General features: G+C 44.6%; 1 protein-coding gene across 7 annotated transcripts in view; it reads left to right on the top strand.

Annotated features, from left to right (window-relative positions):
- Positions 1-22,494, top strand: part of DLG2 (discs large MAGUK scaffold protein 2) — a gene marked incomplete at both ends in the record, with an annotated part of 1,055,326 nt that overhangs the window by 965,987 nt on the left and 66,845 nt on the right. For 6 of the 7 annotated variants that reach the window (XM_083362108.1, XM_083362107.1, XM_083362106.1 and 3 more), the window contains one exon: positions 9,202-9,272. In XM_083362108.1, the coding sequence (XP_083218234.1) occupies positions 9,202-9,272 (71 nt within the window). Of the gene's footprint in view, positions 1-9,157; positions 9,273-22,494 lie in introns of those variants that run through there. The other variant, XM_083362102.1, reaches the window with a different exon arrangement.

Raw genomic sequence — 22,494 nt, 5'->3', positions numbered from 1 at the left:
ATATGAGAGGATCTTGAGAGGATCAGCTCATATCTGCTTCCTACAGAATCTGAAAGTTGCGGGGCAACTTGTGTGAAGGTATTCATTTGGGGAAGAGTCTCCCAATTTTTCAGGATTTGCTTCTACCAAAGTTAGGGAGCGTCAGAGGAGACACTCACACTTCTTGCTGTTAACAGTTGTTGGTCCAACTATTATCAAAGTAGCCAAGCAGCCCTGCTTAGGCACAGAGAAAGTGACATTCAGTTAGGATGGACTTTGCTCAGTGGGTTAGGACACTGAGCTTGTCGATCAGAAGGTCAGCAGTTTGGCGGGTCGATTCACGAGTGCCGCGTAGCAGAGTGAGCGCCTGTTACTCCAACCTAGCAGTTCGAAAGCACGTAAAAAATGCAAGTAGAAAAATAGGAACCACTACGGTGGGAAGGTAACAGCGTTCCATGTGCCTTTGGTGTCTAGTCATGCCGGCCACATGACCACGGAGACGTCCTCGGACAAGCGCTGGCTCTTCGGCTTTGAAACAGAGACGAGCACCGCCCCCTAGAGTCGGAAACGACTAGCACGCATGTGCGGGGGAACCTTTACCTTTACCTTTTACCTTGCTCGATATGCCTAGTCATGTTTATAGCTATAGAATTGAAACTGTCCAGGATCTCAGAAAGATTTTTCCATCACTGGCTATTCTGAAGGCTTTCTGTTACCTACAACTGCAATTAAATTTGGAGCTTCCTTATGCAAAGAATATGCTGCTTCAGCAATCTCATCCATTTACATGTACTGGGAGTGTCATGGAAAACAAATGAAGGATCACAGATTGTAGAATTGGAGGGCTTTCAACTTTCAAATTATTCTTTCTTTCTTTTCTTTTTTTAATTAGAGATAGAAAATTCAGTGATGATGAAAAAGTACCCTTTTTTGTGAGTGGGTCACAATTGGTTTACTGAGAGCTTTCTTTTAAATTCAAATCTGTACTTAATAAATATTTTTCCAAAAGAAAAGAATGGGAGAAAGAGAGACAGACACACACAGTGAGAGAGAGAGAGAGACAGACAGACACAGAGAGAGACAGAGAGAGAGAGAGAAAGAGAGAAGGGGAGAGGGAGAAGGAGAAAAAGGGGGAGAGAGAGAGGAGGAGAGGGAGAGAGAAGGAGAGGGGAGGGGAGGAGAGAGGAAAGTGGGGGAGAGGAGTGGAGAGGGAAAGAGAGAGAGAGAGATTGCACAATTTGGTATATGAGTGATATCTACAAGAACAATTAAAAACAGCTAGTAAGAACCATGAAAACTGAGGCATTCCCCCCCTCACCACCACAAACACAGAGTAAACATTCTAATAATAACCAACAGATTCCAAAGACGCCATTAAACAAGATTTATGAACGAGAGGAGTTGGGGCACCAGATGAATCCCTGAGACTATCTCAGAGGAAAAGCATCCTCATGATGACGACTTTTCCTTCAACAATTTGGAAAAGTCTTCGTCCTTCACAAACATCTGTCCCAATCTCTGGAGCAAAAGTGATCTTGAGCATTCATTCCATGGGAAGAACAACAGAGAGGTTGGGCCATTTCTGCCTGAAGGAAGCCATTTTAGGGATGCTGTACTTGTACCAAGCCATATAGCACCACACTGGTAAAAACCAGCACTTCAGTTCAAAGTCTGTGTTAAACTCACTTCTCGGTAACCATCTGAAGAAGTGAATTTACCTCACCATCACCATTTTCTCTCACTTTCCCAAGGGAGAGGTACAATTGGACAGGTGGTCCTCAACTTACGACCAAAACTGAGCCCCAAAACTTCTGTTGCTAAGTGAGACATTTTATGACCTTTCCTGCCCCATTCGCCATGTCCATCACCGCAGTTGTTAAATTAGTAACACAACTGTTAAATGAATCTGGCTTTGCTCGTCAGAAGGTCACAAAAGGGGAACTACGTGATCCCAGGACCCTGCAGCTGTCATAAATAGGAGTCAGCTGCCAAGCCTCTGAATTTTGATCCCCTGACCATGGGGGAAGGCTGCCATGGTCGTTAAGTGTGAAATAGGCTCAGAGCTCACTTTTTTCAAGTGTCGTTGTAACTTTGAACGGTCACTAAATAAACGGTTGTAAGTCGAGGACTGTCTGTATCAGATAGGTTCGCTGCCTTGGGCCATTTGTAACAAATAAAGGTGGGATGTAAATTAAATAAATAAATGTGCCCAAGCAAAAGAGAAACAATTCTTAATTTATTTATTTTTTTTAAAAAAAATGGAATCCAATCCTGTGGTTCGTTCCCTCAGGATCCGCCATGGGTCATTTGCCTTCAGGCAGCATTCTCTTTCTGTTTACAGGTGCCTGCAGCCTACCTGAGGCAGCTTTGGGTCACCTGAGGCTTTCATGCTTAAAGCAGATCCAGAAAATTCTCTTTCTGCAGCCTCTGAAAACCACATGAAAGAAAACCCCATTCTCACCCAAAGGTGCTTTTTTTCAGGAGGCAACTGGACTTCCTTGCGTTTTTCTCTTTGAAGACATTTCGCTTCTCATCCAAGAGGCTTCTTCAGCTCTGATAAGATGGTGGGGAGAGCTGAAGAAGCTTCTTGGATGAGAAGTGAAATGTCTTCAAAGAGAAAAAAAAGTCCAGTTGCCTCCTGAAAAAAGCACCTTTGGGACAATCATACCTGGATGACTGAGAAACTCCATAGACATACCCCAGGGGTAGGCAACCTTGGCTCTTTTATGTCTCGTGGACTTCAACTCCCAGAATTCCTCAACCAGGCACGCTGGCTCAGGAATTCTGGGAGTTGAAGTCCACGAGTCATAAAAGAGCCAAGGTTGCCTACCCCTGACATACCCCATTCTCACATATTTTGGGAGGGGGGGCGCATCCAGACACAGCATGAGAGCACGGCCCTCGTACGTGACTTCCAGAGAGTCCAGAGGCTGTGTGAGAACACACACACACACACACACACACCATCTTCACACCATCTCTCCAGCCTCCAAAAATCACATCAGAACGGGGCATACTTTCGAGAATAGCTGTTGTCGTCTGTTAGTGAACGTTGGCTTCGTGGCATGGCAACTATGACACACGTGTGTCATAGGTTCGCCGTCCCTGTGCTGCTTGGTAAGATATAAATTTTAATAGGCCAGGAGAAGGAAGGCTTTTGAAAAATGGCTATGACATTTCTGCCATTTGGAAATGCTGACAAAAAGGATTCTGACACATTTCGACAATGTCGCTTAGAACGTTATATGGGTTTTTTGGGGGGGAGTGTTTGGGGGGGCAGAAACGGGGTGGCAATTATACAAGTCAATATTTCCAGCTAATGAATAAAAATAGCTGCCTGTTATTCTGCAGTAGCAATACAGTCTGGGATGTATGCCAAGATGAACAGCAAATATTGGGTTAGGTTTATGAGCAGAAGGAAAAGAAATGCACATAGAGAAATAACATTGTTAATTATGATATAAAATTATCATATGGTATGTGGTGATAGCCCTGCGTAATGAATAACTAAGAAAGAAGTCCAAGTCTTAGGACCATAGTTGAGCTCAAAATTTCTGTTGCTAAGTGAGACATTTGTTAAGTGAATTTTGCCCCATTTTGTGACCTTTCTTTCTTGCCACAGTTGTTAAGTGAATCCCTGCAGTTGTTACATTAGACAATCTATTGTTAAGCGAATCTGGCTTCCCCATTGACTTTGCCTGTCAGACGTTCGCAAAAGGGGATCACTTGATCCTGGGATACTGCGACCGTCATAATTATGAGTCAGTTGCCAAGCGTGTGAATTTTAATCATGTGACCATGGAGATGCAGCAACGGCTGTAAGTGTGAAAAACGGTCATAAATCACTTTTGGCGGTAACTACGTACAGTCACCCACGCACTCGTTACCTCCCGTATAGACTACTGCAATGCTCTCTACATGGGGCTGCCCTTGAAGACCACCCGGAGGCTTCAGCTGGTGCAGAATGCAGCTGCACGGGTTGTGATGGGAGCTTCCCGATACTCCCATATTACACCCCTCCTGCGTGAGCTGCATTGGTTACCGGTTGTCTTCCGGGTGAGATTTAAGGTGCTGGTACTTACCTTTAAAGCCCTACATGGCTTAGGCCCGGGATACTTGCAGGACCATCTGCTGCCGGGAACGACTTCCCATCGCCCAGTGCGCTCACACAGAGAAGGCCTCCTCAGGGTACCGTCGGCTAGACAATGTCGGCTGGCGACCCCCAGGGGGAGGGCCTTCTCTGTGGGAGCGCCAGCCCTGTGGAACCAGCTCCCCCCTGAGCTTCGGATGGCCCCAGATCTCCAGTCCTTTCGGCGCGGCCTCAAAACACTCCTTTTCCACCAGGCTGACCTGGACTGACAGGGATTTTAATTATGTTTTTAATTTTTAACTTTAATTTTTAACTTATTTTAATTTTAATTTTAATGTATTCTACAGGGGCCATTAATATAATTTTCTTTTAACTTCTGTATTATTGTATGTTATTGTTGTTAGCCGCCCTGAGTCCTTCGGGAGATAGGGCGGCATATAACTCTCAATAATAAATAAATAAACTTTGAACGGTCGCTAAACGAACTGTTGTAAGTCTGTAGATAATTTTAACCTGGGGGGAAAAAATAGATAAACGTGGAGGGGGGAAAAGCAAGAGGACCCAAATTGCAATCTGATTCTTGGGAGGGAGGAGGGCAAAATCCCAAAATGACTCCATCTTGTTAAGGTTGAGTCACAGAAACTCCCTCTCCATCCAACCCACCAAAGATGGTAACACACTAGTTCATTCCTGTCCCAAATTGTACTGTTCTCTATTATGTTTGGCTCAAGTACCTTCTGGCTGAAAAGGTGAGGTCAGTTATACTACAGAAATAACAGAATAACAGAATTGGAAGGGACCTTGGAGGTCTTCGAGTCCCGTGGTTGCAAACCTATTGCACGGGTGCCACAGGTGGCACCCAGAGCCCTCTCTGTGGGCACACGTGCCGTCACCCCAGTCCTAGGCCTTCAGCTGGGTTTTATAACACCTTTTTGCTTTAGGCCTCCGCCGCCGTGTTTAAAAAAAAAACATTCAACCAATCAATTTCAATTTCTCGCGGGGAAAAAAAGTTCTCACAAAGTTGGAATTGATTGATTGAACTTTTTAAGTCCCACCCAGTCTGCCTTTACCACTGCAGCCACACGCACCCGGTGGGCCACACCCACCCAGCACTCAATGATACATAAGTGGGTTTTGGGTTGCAGTTTGGGCACTCGGTCTCTAAAAGGTTTGCCATCACTGTTCTAATCCAACCCCCTACTCAGGCAGGAAACCCTATACCACGGGTCGGCAACCCGCGGCTCCCAGCCGCCCGGTGCACGTGCACCACTTCAAACGGGCAGTGGTGCGCGCGCACCTCTCCAAATGGAGAGTGGCACCGCCCATTTGGAGAGGTGCACGCGCACCTCTCCGAATGGGCAGAGGTGCGCGCGCACCTCCGCCCGAACAGGCAGTGGCGCCGCTTGTTGGGAAAGCTGCCGCGGCCCGTTTGCACAGCTGCCGCCTTCAAAGGAAGGCGGCAGCCTGCAAACGGGCCGCGGCAGCTTTCCCAACAAGCGGCGCCACTGCCCGTTCCGAGAGGTGCGCACGCACCTCTCCGAATGAGTGGAGGTGCACGCGCACCTCTCCAAACCTTTGGAGAGGTGCGCGTGCACTTCCGCACGAACAGGCAGCAGCGCCGCTCTTTGAGAAAGCTACCACGGCCCGTTTGCAGGCTGCCGAAGCCGGCAGCTCTGCAAACGGGCCGCGGCAGCTTTTCCAACAAGCAGCGCCGCTGCCCATTCTTGTTGGGAAAGCTGCCACAGCCCGTTTGCAAAGCTGTCACCTTCCTCCGAAGGCGGTAGCTCTGCAAACAGGCCGTCGTCGTCGCGCAACCGGTTCCATCATACATTAAAAAAATGGCACCCGTGCGCGTCCACGCATGCGTAAGAAAATACATTTTGCACATGCGCACGCACGCGGCTCCCACTTTTTTGTGTGTGTGATGGAACCGGTTCCCAGTGGCTTTTTTCCTTTTTCAGGTTGCCGACCCCTGCCCTATACCATTTCAGACAAGCAGCTGTCCAATCTCTTCTTAAAAACTTAAAAACATGGAAGCCAGTAGGCTCCAAAACGAACAAATATCTTATCCAAAGGAAACTTTGACATAGACCCCACTGGTGTTGACCTCAGCAAATTAGTGTTTATTACTTGACTATATTTCTACTTCTGATTATGCATTGCTTTCCCTCTGAGTGTTTACGCCATCAGATTCCCAGCAAAACCTGCCATCTGTTAATGATTTACGTTGATTCCTGATTTATGGGGCTGTCTTGGGACGCTCTCAGGAACATAAATCACTTTGATTTATGTACTGCAGTGTATCACTGACATTCTCTGCATGGGTCATGGCTGCCCAAGAACATAACATTGTGAACATAACTAGACAAGTCGGTTTAATTCATGAATTTAGACCTAGTTATGATTTATATATTGTACATTGGATTATGGAGCTTTCAGGATGCTTCTTATACAGTAAGCACTAAGTGCTTAGAGCTCAAAGCATTGTTAGAGACCCCACATACCCACTTTATGGTCTGCTTCTGTTGCTCCCCTCTGGGAGGAGGTTTTGAAGTATTTATAGCAGGACTGCCCGATTCTGTAATAAGATCCATTTTTCTCATCATTCACATGTAAACAGAATCTGAACTAGACTGTGTCGTTTCTCTGTGTCATATAATATATGTGGGCACGTGCATAATTCTGTACTTATTTACTTTTGTCATATTTATGTAGTGTATATTGGAGGTGGTGGCCCTTTGAGAGACCCTTTCATTTTAATATAGGCCGATTAGTGTACATTCAAAGTGACAACCAAGCTATTAAAGTTAAAATTTTTAAATTAAATTTTGGGCTCAGTCGTGGACACGTGTCAAGGATTATGGAACAACTTGCCTCCAGAGTGGAACAACTTGCCTCCAGAAGTTGTGAATGCTCCAACACTGGATGTTTTTAAGAAGGGATTGGACAGCCATTTGTCTGAAATGGTATAGGGTTTCCTGCCTGAGCAGGGGGTTGGACTAGAAGACCTCCAAGGTCCCTTCCAACTCTGTTATTCTATTCTATTCTATTCTATTCTATTCTATTCTATTCTATTCTATTCTATTCTATTCTATTCTATTCTATTCTATTCTATTCTATTCTATTCCATTCCATCCCATCCCATCCCATCCCATCCCATCCCATCCCATCATATTTAGCTTCTACCGACAAGACAGTGTGAGTCCATGGTACCCCCTTCAGAACCTAGAGAGGAGACATTTGCACTGCTATCATAAAATTCACATTTCAGATGTTGTATATAATAATAATTTGCATTATTATACCAAGAAGAACTGCATGTACCAATAAAGGGGAACATTTGTAACTCAGGATTGAAATGAGGGGTCCTGGGTGTCCGCTGAGCTTGGTTGTTTGTTTTCTTGCAGATGTTTCATGACCATACTGGGTAACATCATCAGGGCAAGGGGAGATGGGGTTTTCTCTCTGCTTATATATGGTAGCTTGTCCTGTCAGTGTTGGTGGGAGTGTTCTTGATGGTTCCTTGATAAGGCTGTTGTTAAGCTCCCTTCGTAGCACTGATGGCATTACCTAGTTAGGTAATAAAACATCTGCAAGAAAATAACCAAGCTCAGAGAGCACCAAAAACCCATCAAAACTAGGTATTTAGAATTAGAATAACAGAGTTGGAAGGGATCTTGTAGATCATTTAGTCCAACCCACTGCCCAAGCAGGAGTCCCTATACCATTTTAGACAAATGGCTGTCCAGTCTCCTCTTAAAAACCTCCAGTGATGAAGCGCCAACAACATCTGGAGGCAGTCTGTTCCACTGGTTGATTGTTCTCACTGTCAGAAAATTTTCTCCTTACTGTATTTCCAGGTTGAATCTCTCCTTGATTAGTTTCCATCCATTATTCCTTGACCTGCCTTTTGGTGCTTTGGAAAATAGGTTGACCCCCTCCTCTCTGTAACAGCCCCTCAAATATTGGAACACTGCTATCATGTCTCCCCTGGTCTTTCTCTTCACTAGCCATGCCCAGTTCCAGCAACCGTTCTTCTTATGCTTTAGCCTCCAGTCCTCTGATCATCTTTGTTGCTCTTCTCTGCACTTTTTCTAGAGTCTCAACATCTTTTTTATAGTGTGGAGACCAAAATTGGTTGCAGTATTCTCGGTGTGGTCTTACTATGGCTTTTTATAGAGTGGTATTAGTACCTCACGTGATCTTGATTGAATCCCTCTGTTAATGCAACATAGGATTGCATTGGCTTTTTTGGCTGCCGCCTCACATTGTTGGCTCATATTTAATTGATTGTCTACTAAGACTCCAAGGTCCCTCTCAGAGTTGCTGCTCTTAAGCCTGGTTTCACCCAATCTGTATGTGTGCTTTTAGGTGCAACTAGAGAGTAGCTTTCAGTAAATCCTTAGGAGAAATATCTTGATAGTTCTCTTAATTCTGGAGACAATTCTTTCAGATCTCTTGAAGAGGAAATTAATGACAGTGCGTGGGGAGGTTGAAGTGCTATAGGAGGCTGGACTAGGTAACCAAGCCTATGATTTCAAAATTCAGAGAAGTAATAGTACCACTTCTAAGTGTACGATTTTATAAGTCTGCAGGTAGTCCTCAACCTACAATTCATTTAGTGACTGTTTGAAGTTACAATGGCACTGGAAAAAGTGATTTATGACCGTTTTTCACACTTATGTCCATTGCAGTGTCCCCATAGTTATGTGCTTTACATTTGGATGCTTGACAACTGGTTCACACTTATGACAGCTGCACTGGTCATTAGTGTGAAAAACGGTCATAAGTCACTTTTTTTCAGTGCCATTGTAACTTTGAGCGGTCACTAAATGAACTGTCGTAAATCGAGGACTACCTGTACTAATAGGTTAGACTACAGAATCCGAAAACACCCTAGAAGAAGGCAATTAACTTAGACCATCCATATCTGCTAATTTCAGAAGTGAGAATTTTGCTGTCGTGTTACTTCATCTTCTTCAAGCACGGATGTTCCGAAGTACACATTAGATGTATAACTAAATCCATATGAAATGATAAATCAATTTATTAAAAAGGGTTTTAAATTTTGTTTTTTGTTTTTTACAGAGTACGCTCGATTTGAGGCCAAAATCCATGATCTGCGCGAACAGATGATGAATCACAGCATGAGTTCCGGGTCAGGCTCCCTACGAACCAATCAAAAGCGTTCCCTCTATGTCAGGTAGGCAGACCACGGGCTCCCATTGGCCAGCGATACATAGTGGGAGGAAACCACATCCAAAATGGCACCTTGTCTTCTTAGATTCCTTTTGACGTTGCAGAAACAGGGCAGAAAGAAATGGAAAGGGCTGTTGTTTAAACAGGAAAAATAATTGCACAAACCGAGAAGCGGCGACTGTCCCCTTCTTGAATTTTTACAGGTAGTCCTCAACTTACAGCCACCATTGAGCCCAAAAGGTCTGTTGCTAAGCAAGACAGCTGTTAAGTGAGTTTTGCCCCATTTTATGACCTTTCATGCCACAGTGGTTAAGTGAATCCCTGCAGTTGTTAAGTTCGTAACGCGGCTGTTAAGTGAATCTGGCTTCCTCACTGGCTTTCCTTGTCAGGTCGCGAAAAGTGATCACGTGACCCAGGGACACTGCAGCCGTCATAAATGTGAGCCAGTTGCCAAGTGTCTGAATTTTGATCATCTAATCATCTGGGGACGCTGCAGTGGTTGTTTGAAAAATGGTCATAAGTCACTGTTTTTGAGTGCCGTTGTCACTTTGAAAGGTCACTAAACAAATTGTTGTAAGTCGAGAACTATCTGTACTGCTAAGAGACATTTGGCAATACTCTCAACCTACTATTAGCTCTTGATAATGTTTAAAAAGGTAAAGGTAAAGGTTCCCCCGCACACGCGTGCTAGTCGTTTCCGACTCTAGGGGCCAGTGCTCATCTCCATTTCAAAGCCGAAGAGCCAGCGCTTGTCCGAGGAGGTCTCTGTGGTCAAAAAAGAGAAAATGTGAGGCTCAAATCCATCCTGAGATAACCAGTATCTCTTTTTAACCCATTGATTTTTTTTAAAAAAATATTGATTTTTTACAATTACAAATCAAACAAAACGACATGTTGCATGGGTCCACATACTTAACGTTTTTCTAGCCATTTATAAAAATTACCCCATGTTTGAAAGTCTTCTGTATCTTGTTTCCCTTTCATTATCAATGTAAGCCTATCCATTTCCGCACAGTCCAAAATTTTCTTAATTATATCTTCTTCAATTAATCCAGTGAATATTTGTCTCTCATCATAATCTGGTGATGAAATGTTTCACCTTGGGGGGGGGATTGATTGGAGAGGGAGGAGACGTTTCAACCACCAGAAGGGGTGTCACAAAGATGAAGATCAAAATAATGCAAGACATCATTACGGAATAATGCAGAATAATAGATCGGAATAGGATTGTGGTAGCTCATGAGGTTAGAACTCCAGGTTGAGATTAGCAAACCCATGTTTGAGACTTGAGTGCTGCTCCATGTCGGGGTGAGCTCCCGTCACTTGCTCCAGCTCCTTGCGGACACATGGAAGGAGCCTCCACAGGTATCTCCTGGGCAACGGTGATGTCACCAGCCAATCCTTTTAACCCAGAAGCACCTTGAACAGTGCCTCTGACACAAATGGAACAGGGATATATCAGGAATTATAGTTGAAAATGATGATTGCAGAATTCAGATTTCAAAAAAATAAATAAATGACTGCATTTCCAGAAAAATGAATGCCTTGAAGGAAAAATTGTGACTACATTTTAGGAAAAGTGGTTATTGCATTTCAGGGGGAAAAATGTATTTTCGGAAGAAATGTCCATCTGCAGAAGACTCTGGGCTCTGGACGGAATGAAAACTTGAACAATGTAAAGAAACAAATAAAATGCATCCAGAAATATCATCTAAAACAGAACCAAAACATGCCAAACGCACACGTACAGAAGCTCACCCACTACAAGTAGCCCTTGACTTACAACTATTTATTTAGCAAACATTCAAAGTTAGAATGGCAATGAAAATAGTAACTCACAACTGGTCCTCACACAACCATTACAGCATCCATAGTCACAAGATCAGAATTTACAACAGTTGTAGCAGGGGTCTTCAAACTTGGCAACTTTTAAGACTTGTGGACTTCAATTCCCAGAATTCCTCAGCCAGCCCTGGCTGGTTGAGGAATTCTGGGAGTTGAAGTCCACAAGTCTTAAAAGTTGCCAAGTTTGAAGACCCCTGAGTTGTAGCATCATAGGATCATGGGTTTGCTAATTAAGATCTTCCCAGCCAACTGTTGACAAGCATAGTCAATGCAAATGTCTATGGAGATTCTCAGTCATCCAGGTCATGGTTTGTCCCAAAGGTGCTTTTTCAGGAGGCAACTGGACTTCATTGTTTTTTTTATTCTTTGAAGACGTTTTGCTTCTCTTCCAAGAAGCTTCTTCAGCTCTGACTGGATGGTGGGGAATGGAAGGATTTATATCCCTTGCAGGCACAGCCTACTTAACTACCACTTTCCCTTGCAATGTCCCAATCCTGACTGTAATTTGAGGACTACCTGTGCCCTGTCCCACCCTAACTAAGTTTTCAGGGCTTTACAGAACTTCATCAGGGTGGAAACCAGACAGATCTCTGAGGCAGTATTATTCCAGCGAGTAGGCACCGTGACTGACACAGCTTCTTGATAGATGGCATTCTTTAATTGGTGGAACCAGAAGCAGGCTGCTTCTACTAGAACTTCCTAGCAGTAAAAGTGGAAGCAATTATCCAGAGAATTGGTGGACCCACTTTCTTTGGATGTGTTGAGCAGGAGCTAGGTAGCCATAATGCTTGTATCTCCACTCCCTTACCGTGTGGGATGCTGAACTCGGTGGCCTAAAATCTTTCCGTCTAGCTCTGTTTTCTATAAATTAAAGAATCTTAATTTCCCTTGAGTGAGGAATGTGGTACAGCAAGATAGAAAAGAACATTTTTCCCTCCAGAGGCATAGTTCTAGAAAGCAGAATAACAGATTTGGAAGGGATCTTGGAGGTCTTCTAGTCCAACCCCCAGCTTAGGCAGGAAACCCTATACCATTTCAGACAAATGATTGTCCAATCTCTTCTTAAAAGCCTCCCGTGATGGAGCACCCACAACCTCTGGAGGCAAGTTGCTACACTGATTAATTGCTCTCCCTGTCAGAAAATTTCTCTTTAGTTCTAGGTTGCTTCTCTGCTTGATATGTTTCCATCCATCGCTTCTTGCCCTGCCTTCTGGTACATTGGAGAATAGATTACGCCCTCTTCTTTATGGCAGCCCCTTAGAAGTTTGGAATACTGCTTGGGAACGGATTATGATTTCTATAGATAGTCCATCTGCTGACAGCACTTGACCTTGCTAGATGGTGGAGGAGATGTTGGTGGATGATGGCCTTAAATCAACCAACAACCTGGAATTTACTCCTATTTGCTCCAACATCCCTACCTGACATGCATTTGATCTATCATCCTTTCTCCACATTTGTAGGACAAAGCAGGAACTCGATTCTACTCACCTTCTGGTTGATTGTAGTCCTTCAATGCAACAGCTGAATTGTGCTGGAGTAATATGGATAATATACAAAGGGTCAAAAGCATAGCATCTTCTCTCTCTCTCTCTCTCTCTCTCTCTCTCTCTCTCTCTCTCTCTCTCTCTCTCTCTCTCTCTCTCTCTCTCTCCATCTATCTATCCATCTATCTATCTATCCATCCAATCATCCATCTCTGTCTATCCATCCATCCATCAATCCATCCATTCATCCAACCATCCATATCTATCTATCTATCTATCTATCTATCTATCTATCTATCTATCTATCTATCTATCTATCTATCTATCATATGCAGGCAAGAGCTTCCATGCTTGCTTTATGGATTTGTAAGGACTAAAAATGATATAAAAGCAAATGGATCCCCCTACGAATTTATTTTATTAACCCATTTGTTCAATTTCTTTAGTTGCCCATCTCAATCAATGACCCTCACCAGCTTACAATTTAAAAAAAAATACCCAACAATTATAACAGTAAAAACATTACAAAAGCAATACGAAAAATCGAAATAAATATACACAGCAGCTGAGATGCTTGGCTAGTTAACAGTAAAGGCAGGAAACGGGGCCCTTAACACATTCAGGACCCCTGGCTCAAGAATGCAACCAGGTTTTCAAGACCTTATGAAAGGCCAACAGGCTTGGGGTCATTCTGATCTCCGAGGGGAGAATGTTCCACAGAGCAGGGGCCACTGCAGAAAAGACCCAACTTCTAGTTCAGGGGTAGGCAACCTTGGCTCTTTTATGACTCGTGGACTTCAACTCCCAGAATTCCTGAGCCAGCCATGCTGGCTCAGGAACTCTGGGAGTTGAAGTCCACGAGTCATAAAAGAGCCAAGGTTGCCTACCCCTGTTCTAGTTCCTACCAGCCAACACTTTGTTTGATGGGATCTGCAGCATGCCCAAGCACTTGGGAAAAGGCGGTCCCAAGGATAAAGACAGTGATTAGCTTCAGTGTGGTTTACACTTTGTACTCCTTCTATAAACAAGTTTCTGGATATAGAAACTTCTTGCTTTGAGCAAGAAGGAAGCTGTCCTTCCAAGCTCTTTGTTGATGCTGTTGTTCAGTGGCTAAGTCATGCCCGATTCTTCATGATCCCATAGACCATAGCACACCAAGCCCCCCCCACCCCAGTCCTCCACTGTCTCCTGGAGTTTGACCAAATCCATATTCTTTGTCTCAATGACCCTATCTAACCATCTCCTCCTATGGCGTCCCCTTCTCCTTTTGCCTTCCATCTTTCCCAACATCCGGGTCTTTTGAAGAGTCCTCTCTTCTCATTGGGTGGCCAAAGTATTTGAGCTTCGGCTTCAGGATCTGTCCTTCCAAAGGACGGTCAGGGTGGATTTCCTTTAAACGTAAAGGTAAAGGTAAAGGTTCCCCTGCACATGCGTGCTAGTTGTTTCCAACTCTAGGGGCCGGTGCTCATCTCCGTTTCAAAGCCAAAGAGCCAGTGCTTGTCCAAGGACATCTCCGTGGTCATGTGGCCGGCATGACTAGACGCCAAAGGCGCACGGAACGCCGTTACCTTCCCACCGGAGCGGTCCCTATTTTTCTACTTGCATTTTTACGTGCTTTCAAACTGCTAGGTTGGCAGAAGCTGGGATGAGTAACAGGCGCTCACTCTGTTATGCGGCACTCGGGATTCGACCTGCCAAACTGCCGACCTTCCAATCGACAAGCTCAGCGTCCTAACCCACTGAGACACCGCATCCCTTGGATTTCCTTTAGGATCGACTAATTGGATCTCCTTGGCAGTCCAATGGACTCTCCAGAGTCTTCTCCAACACCACAGTTCAGAAGCCCCCCATTCTTCAGCGCTCAGCCTTCCTTACGGTCCAACTCTCACTAATACATTTTTTTACTGGGTTCCTAGCTCTGTTGCGCCTTTAACATCTCTTTCCCTGCTTTCATTTGGTAAGACGTGTTCCTTCTGCTGCTTCTTTGGTTCAAGGATCTTGATGATTAGGGATGGAGAGATGGCAATTTCACTGGCATCACCTTTTCCCTGCAGTGATGAGTGCTCACGGTGGAACTAATTCAGTTGATGACCTTACATAGATCCAATTAAGCCTGGGCTTTTAAGAATATGTCAGCATGACAGGGAGAGGGAAAGGAGAGTACCCTGTTGGGAAGAAACACTGCGGGCTTTAGCGGGAAGATTAATTGTGTTATTTTGGCTGGTAGTGGATGGGGAGGGTCAAAAGAATTAATCAGCGGTGGTTCTTTAAAGCATTAGTAGAGCAGAACGTGATTAACCGAACACTGCCCACTGAGGGGTAAGGCAAACAAACTTCGGGAGAATCTGTCTAAGGCAGCATTGCACAACCTTAACAGAAGAACAGAGTTGGAAGGGACCTTGGAGGTCATCTAGTCCAACCCACTGCTCAAACAGGAAAACCTATACCATTTCAGACAAATGGTTGTCCAATCTCGTCTTTAAAACCTCCATTGTTGGAGCACCCACAATTTGGGGGGGCAAGTCGTTTCACTGATTAATTGTTGTAACCGTCAGGAAATTTCTCCTTAGTTCTAAGCCGATTCTCTCCTTGATGAGTTTCCATCCGTTGCTTCTTGTCCTGCCTTCAGGTGCTTTGGAGAATAGCTTGACTCCCTCTTCTTTGTGGCAGCCCCTGAGATATTGGAACACTGTTATCAATGTCACCTCTAGTCCTTCTCTTCATTAGACTAGACCAGGGGTAGGCAACCTTGGCTCTTTTATGACTCGTGGACTTCAACTCCCAGAATCCCTGAGCCAGCCATGCTGAAGGGAAAGAGAGAGGTTTCCAAGCTGAGCCATGCTGTCTCAGGAATTCTGGGAGTTGAAGTCCACGCGTCATAAAAGAGCCAAGGTTACCTACCCCTGGAGTAGACATACCCAGTTCCTGCAACTGATCATAGTATGATTTAGCCAACGTTCCCCCAATCTTTTTAGCACCATGGACTGGTTCTGTGGAAAGAGATTTTTCTGCGGACCGAAGGAAGTGTGATTTCACACACTGCCTGCATCCCACAGATGGGGTTTTGCTTGTTTGCGTGGCCTAGTTTCTGGCATGTTGCAGATAGGTGCTGGTCCATGGACCTGAGGTTTGGAACCCCCGGTTTAGCCTCTAGTCTCCTAATCATCTTTGTTGCTCTTCTCTGCACTCTTTCTACACTCTCAACATCTTGTTTGTATTGTGGCGACCAGAACTGGATTCAATATTCCAGGTGTGGTCTTACAAAGGCATCAGAGCCAAGGCATGCTGGCTGGGGAATTCTGGGAGTTGAAGTTCACCCTCCTAAGTCAAATTGGAGAAACACCAGTGCTTTTTTTGTAATAATAATAAAAAAAGATGCTGGAACTCACACACATCATACAACCCTCCTTGCTTACCCTACAAGGTTCCATCCAAAAAAGGTGCTGGAACTCCATTCTGGGCGTTCTATGACAAAAAAAAGCCCTGAGAAACACTAGTCCAAGGGTCTTCAAATTTGGCAACTTTAAGACTTGTGGACTTCAACTCCCAGAATTGAGGAGGGCTGGCTGCAGAATTCTGGGAGTTGAAGTCCACAAGTCTTAAAGTTGCCAAGTTTGAAGACCCCTGCACTAGTCTAAGCTTCATATGCTTTCATTCTCTGCTAAGGCAACCTTTCTCTGTACTAACCAGGTTTCTGAGGAGCTTTCCATGGTCCTGATTTTCACCCTGACTTAAGACTCAGGCTCCAATCCTTGGATCATCAAAGGACTATACAGTATACAGGTAGTCCTCTACTTACTACCACAAAATTTAGGTTGCTACCTGAGACAGTTGTTAAGTGAGTTTTGCTCCATTTGGGGGCTTTTCCTGCCAGAGCTGTTAAATGAATCACTGCAGTTGCTAACTTCGTAACAAGGTTATCAAGTGAACCCAACTTCCCCCATGGACTTTGCTTGTTGGAAGCTGGCTGGGAAGATTGCAAATGGCAATCACATGATCCCAGGACACTGCAACCCTCTTAAATACATGCCAGTGGCCAACACCTGAATTTAGATCATGTAACTGTGAGGATCTTGCGACAATCATAAGTGCACAGTCATAACCACTAGACCAAACTCCTGTTCTGTTCGAGAAACAATACACAATAATTTTATTTCTAAGTTGAACATGACCAGCAGGCTTTTAAGAGATCATGAAATGCTAAATACAATGGTCTTTCAGAAGACCGGTATTGTTCTGTACCAGCCTGCTACCGGCCCTGCAGAAAAGGCAGGGACAACCCCTTTTACAAGAAGGCAAGAGGCTGGAATTACACCTGCCAAATTTATTGCTACAAAAACAAACGGAACAAGACAAACCAAGAAACAGGAGCTTTAAGAAACAGGAACTATCCAAGCAGTTGCCTTCAGCAAACCAGCCCTCCCACACATTCCCCTTATATAGAGTTCAGGGCGTGGCTTCTCTCTGCCTCCTTCCAAGGAGCCCCATTGCCTTCCTCTGTTTACTCCTAATTGACTGCCTCCTGCGTCGGGCGTCCTTGAACAGGGCCAGCTGTGGGTCATCTTCATCCACGCTGTCAGGCTCACATAGCTGGGTCTCCGTGGTGACCAAGTGGGAGGGGCCTGGCTGAGGGCTCTCATCAGCAAGATCTTCAACCCCCTCAGCAAGGTCTTCAACACCCCCCTCCTCCTCTGAGTCGTCCGACCCAACTGCCGAACCCACAGGCTGACCCTGAATCACAACAGGTATAGCAGTCTGTATAAGCAGCAATGATGGTTTGGAAAGAGCAGGTGCAGCATTATCTGGACAGGTGTATCTGCAGAAACTATATTCTGGTTTCTTCAGCAACCCTAGCCCTTGAAGGACAGTGACTAATGAACGAGAAGGATGTACTGTCGGTAGTCTCAATCAATCAACAGCTGCTCAGTCAATTCCAGTTCTACCCTTGTTCTTAGAAAGATCGATTGTACACCAAGATACATTGAGAGAAGATAGAACACACTAATTTAAAACTGGAACAGCTAAGGATGAATCTAGGTTGTCTCCATAGTGAGCTGAGAATGAGACAAAGGTTGTAGCATGAGATCAGGTCTCCTAAACATGGTTGTGGTGGTGGGGGCTTCATGTTTTGTTGAGTAGAAGGTGCCTAGGAGCGCATAATTTTTCTGAAGAAAAAAAAATCCAATTAACTGTTTGTATCTAGCAAGGCGCAGTGGAACAGAATAGATTCAGCACAAGCAGTCCTCGATTTGCAACCTTAGCTGCAAATAGTGACGATTCAGAATAATGCCACACCTAAGCTGCCACCTTATGCTTGCTTGTGCTTCACTGCTAGGCAGTGACAAACTGCCATGAACGGTGGGGAGAGGGAGTGAAGCGGGGAAGTCTTGGGGAAAACGAAAGTAAATGCTGTATCTCCTCGAGAGGCTGCCTCAAGGTCACCCAGCTGGAAGAAAGAGAGGGCGGGGCACATACCAAACTGAGCTTGAATGGACCATTAGGAAAACATCTTGCTGAACCTGATTGGTTACCCAGGGGTGGGCAATGAGAGACAGTCCAGGGAGGGAAAAGTAGAACTTATGGATTTGGGCGCACGATTCTCAGTTCTGGCTTTGCAATACTGCAATACACTTCACTTCTAACAAACTACCTTTCTCAACACATGGAGTCAAGGATTGCTTCTATTTAGAGTTGTGGCAGGTCTGACACCTTATTAATTGCAATTTTATTGTAATGAGAGAGAGAGGGAGAGAGAGAGAGAGACAGACAGACAGACAGACAGACAGACAGACAGACAGACAGACAGACAGACAGACAGACAGACTTCAAAACGTATGACCCAGTTCTAAATCATCCCAAAAGTGCTTTTTCAAGAGGCGACTGGACTTTCTGGTTTTTCTTTGAAGCTGAGCTGAAGAAGCTTCTGGGATGAAAAGCAAAATGTCTTCAAAGAAAAAGAAAAAAACTCCAGTTATCTCTTGAAAAAGCACCTTTGGGACAACCATGACCTGGATGACTGAGAACCTCCATAGACATTTAGTTATGTACTTTGAGATGGACCCAGTTCTAAAGCTCCAATGTTATCCCCTTGATCAGGAGGTTGGACTAGAAGATCTCCAAGGTCCCTTCCAACTATGTTATTCTGTCATTCTTTCGTTCCTAATGCTCAGCGTGTGAATTTGGAACAAAAGAAACAGGGGTTAATATACTTTATGCATTTTTTTTAAAAAAAAAGGGTCTTCAAAGTTTTCAGTTTGACTCCATTTTGGGAATAATACGCCACATGGTGCTGTCAGCAGTACGTGGACTAGGGTGAACTGCCTAAAATAGAGTTCCCACAGTGCTTTTTGCTAACAGCTGGTGGGAACTTGAGTCAAAAAATAGACTCATGAATTAAATCTGGAGGAACATCACCAATAATGCCAGACAAACTCTCTTCTTCTTCTTCTTTTTTTTTTGGTAGGGTGCAAAGAACAAATGTAAATTAATTGCACCTTTTTACCCTGTCTTCTTTCAGGAGCTAATTTTGCAAAAGACTTACAAATGCATTCCAGGATGTTGTCATCATTTAGTGCCTAAAATGCACTCGAATTACAACCATTCGTTTAGTGACTGTTCGAAGTCACAACGGCACTGCAAATAGTGACTTAGGACCATTTTTCATACTTAACGACTGTTGCAACGAACCCCCCCCCCCATGGTCAGGTGATCAAAATTCCGACCCTTGGCAACTGGCTCATATTTAGGATGGTTTTGCAGTGTCCCAGGATCACGGGATCCTCTTTTGCGACTTTCTGACAAGCAAAGTCAATGGGGGAAGCCTGATTCTGCTTAACAACTGGGTTACCAACTTAGCAAGGGCAGTGATTCACTTAACAACTGTGGGCAGAAAAGTTGTAAAATGGGGCAAAGCTCACTGCTTAGCAATGGAAATTTTGAGCTCAGTAGTAGTTGTAAGTCAAGGACTACCTATACCTAGCTTGGTTTGTTGTGTGTAAGAAAGAGGCAGAGTTTGGATCGTCCAATAGCAGTCGCTATCACGATTCTTTGACTCCCTTTGGGGACAAATGTCTTCTTACAAGGTTGGATGGCTATTGCCTGGATGGCAAGCATTTTGCAAGCAGTTCTCCACTTACAACAGCCCCCTCAAATGGTACCTATGACCTTTTATAAGGACCAAAGTTCTGATGGACACTCACCCCGCCCCGTGGTCGTTTGGGCCATTACACTGCCTTTCCAGCCATTTGCATCAGCCCATGGTCATGTGACTGCAATTTGTTACATTTTTGGAAAAACACTGCTCTTATTTCTTTTTTGGCAAAAATACCCCATACCATGTTTCCCCGAAAATAAGACTGGGTATTATTATTATTATTATTATTATTATTATTATTATTATTATTATTATTATTATTATTATTATTATTATTATTACAGTAGTATTAGTATTATTAGTATTAGTATTAGTATTAGTATTAGTATTAGTATTAGTATTAGCCTACAAAAGAGTCACTAAATCTTATTTTCGGGATAGGCCTTACCTCACCTCTGGCACTGACAGCCCCACCCAGCCGGTCCACTTCTTCTGGGGCTGAAGTTCTACAGCTGCATTTAGGTCTGCATTTTGCAGTCAGGCCTTTCCAGAAGGCCTAAGCAGCCGAGTACGAGTGCTTAGCTGCTGAGGTCTTGCAGAACCGAGCTATGGATTGAACCCATAGCTCGGTTTTTGGCTGCACAGGCCTTCCGGAAAGCCCTGTGACTGAGAAATGCAGGCCTGGCTGCAGAAGAGGCCTCAGAAGAAGAAGTGGGCCAGCAAGGAGAGGCCTGGCTGCAGGCTAAGTGGGTGCGGGGCGAGTGGGTGCGGGGTGAGTGGGGGAGCTCCACACACATCACCACCCTGCCCTAGCTTGATTTTTAGGTGTGTGCCTCACCCCGAAAGAAGGGCTTATTTTTGGGATAGGGCTTATATTAGGCTAACCCCCAAAAATCAAGCTAGCACTTATTTTTGGTATAGGCCTTACTTTCAGGAAAATATGGTAGCAAACAATGGACTCGCTTAATGACCCTTGTTCACTTAAATACCATTGGTCGTAAGTTGAGGACTACTAGTCATTTGCTTAATGACCAGTGGAAAAAAAAGTTTATAAAAATCAAGTCAGTCACATGATGATCCACTTTAGGACCATCACGATTTACGACTGCAATGGGCAGACTGCATGACGGTCATAAGTTAATGACTACCAGTATAAATTAACTTTCCTTTTCACTTAGCGAAAAATGAAATACAAAAAAAAAATCAGCTTGTAACATAATAATGAAGACAGGAAAAACAAATTTTATTCCTTACTTTGTAAGGAATAGCCTGTTGTAGCCGTGTCAGTCAGATGCAATTGTATTAGCCATGGAATTTTTGTTGTGATGAACGCTTGCAGGAATTGGGAGTGTCTAGTCTAATAAAAAGAAGGACTAGGGCAGGGGTAGGCCATGGCTTTTCAACCAGTGGTACGGGTACCACCTGTGATACATTGGCACCTGGCAGGCGGTACGCGACCATCCTAGGAAAGTGGTAGTGGGGGAGGGGAATCAGCTGAACTGGTGGCAGCACCACACAAGCCTGAGCGAGAGACGGCTGGAGCTGCAGGGCTGTCAGGGCTCAGTAGAAGCGCCAGGATCAGCGCCAGGATCCAGCTGGAGCTCGGCGCTGATCCCGGCACGTCTGCTGAGCCCAGAAGAAGCACCAACCAGCTGGAATGTTGCAGCATCTCCAGGGTCTTGTGATTTACATTCAGATGCTTGGCAACTGATTCATATTTATGACGGTCACAGTGTCCCAGGGTCATGTGAAGTGACCAAAACCTGCTGCAATCACCCAGCAGAGGGGGGGGGAAATAAAAACCAAACACCCCCACCCCACCCCCGCTGCCAATCCTCAACAGAAATGCTCACAACAATGAAAACCTCGGAACAGGAGGAAGAGCGCCGCCGGGCGGGCAGGCAGGTGTCTTGCTCGGCTGTGGCTTGGGGGGGGGCACTTTTTTCAGTGCCATTGTAACTTTGAACAGTCACTAGCGAACTGTTGTAAGTTGAGAACTACCTGTGCTTCATCACTTTTTTCCTTTTTTTTTTTGGTTATCACGTTTTTGACACCTTGCTAGGCGACTGGTGGTACTCGGATGTTGCCATATCTTAAAAGTGGTACAATGGGTGAAAAGCTTGAAAAGCCCTGGGGTACGCAACCTGGGCTCTTTGATGACTCGTGGACTTCAACTCCCAGAATTCCAGAGCCAGCATGACTCAGCTTGGAAACCTCTCCCTTTCCCCTCAGCACCGCTGGCTCAGGAATTCTGGGAGTTGAAGTCCATGAGTCATCAAAGAGCCAAGGATGCCTACCCCTGGTAGCAGTGTTCCAATATTTGAGGAGCTCCTATGAAGACAAGGGGTCCACTTATTTTCCAAAGCACCAACAGGCAAGATGACAAACAATAGATAGAAACTAACCAAGGAGAGAAGCAACCTAGAACTAAGGAGAAATTTCCTAATGGTGAGAACAGTCAATCAATTTAATAGCTTGTTTTCAGAAGCTGTGGATGCTCCATCACTGGAGGCTTTCAAACAGAGACTGGACAACCATTTGCCTGAAATGATACAGGGTCTTCTGCCTGAGCAGGGAGTTGGACTAGAGGACCTCCAAGGTCCCTTCCAATTCTATTATTTTATGTTCTATGTTGTATTTCATCACTGCCTGCTTATCCTCTCCTATGGTGGGTGAAATCGTCCCCTCCCTAAATCTGTTGGCTGCAAGCAACCTCTTTTATGGTTTATTTCTGCCTGGATGGTTATTTGCAAAAATTACTATAGGAAGAAGTTTTACTGCATTGTCTAAAAGCTGCAGGA

Source organism: Vipera ursinii, assembly GCF_947247035.1.
Source record: "Vipera ursinii genome assembly, chromosome: 4".
Classification (NCBI taxonomy): domain Eukaryota; kingdom Metazoa; phylum Chordata; class Lepidosauria; order Squamata; family Viperidae; genus Vipera; species Vipera ursinii.
This window is presented reverse-complemented; position numbering and strand designations above follow the sequence as displayed.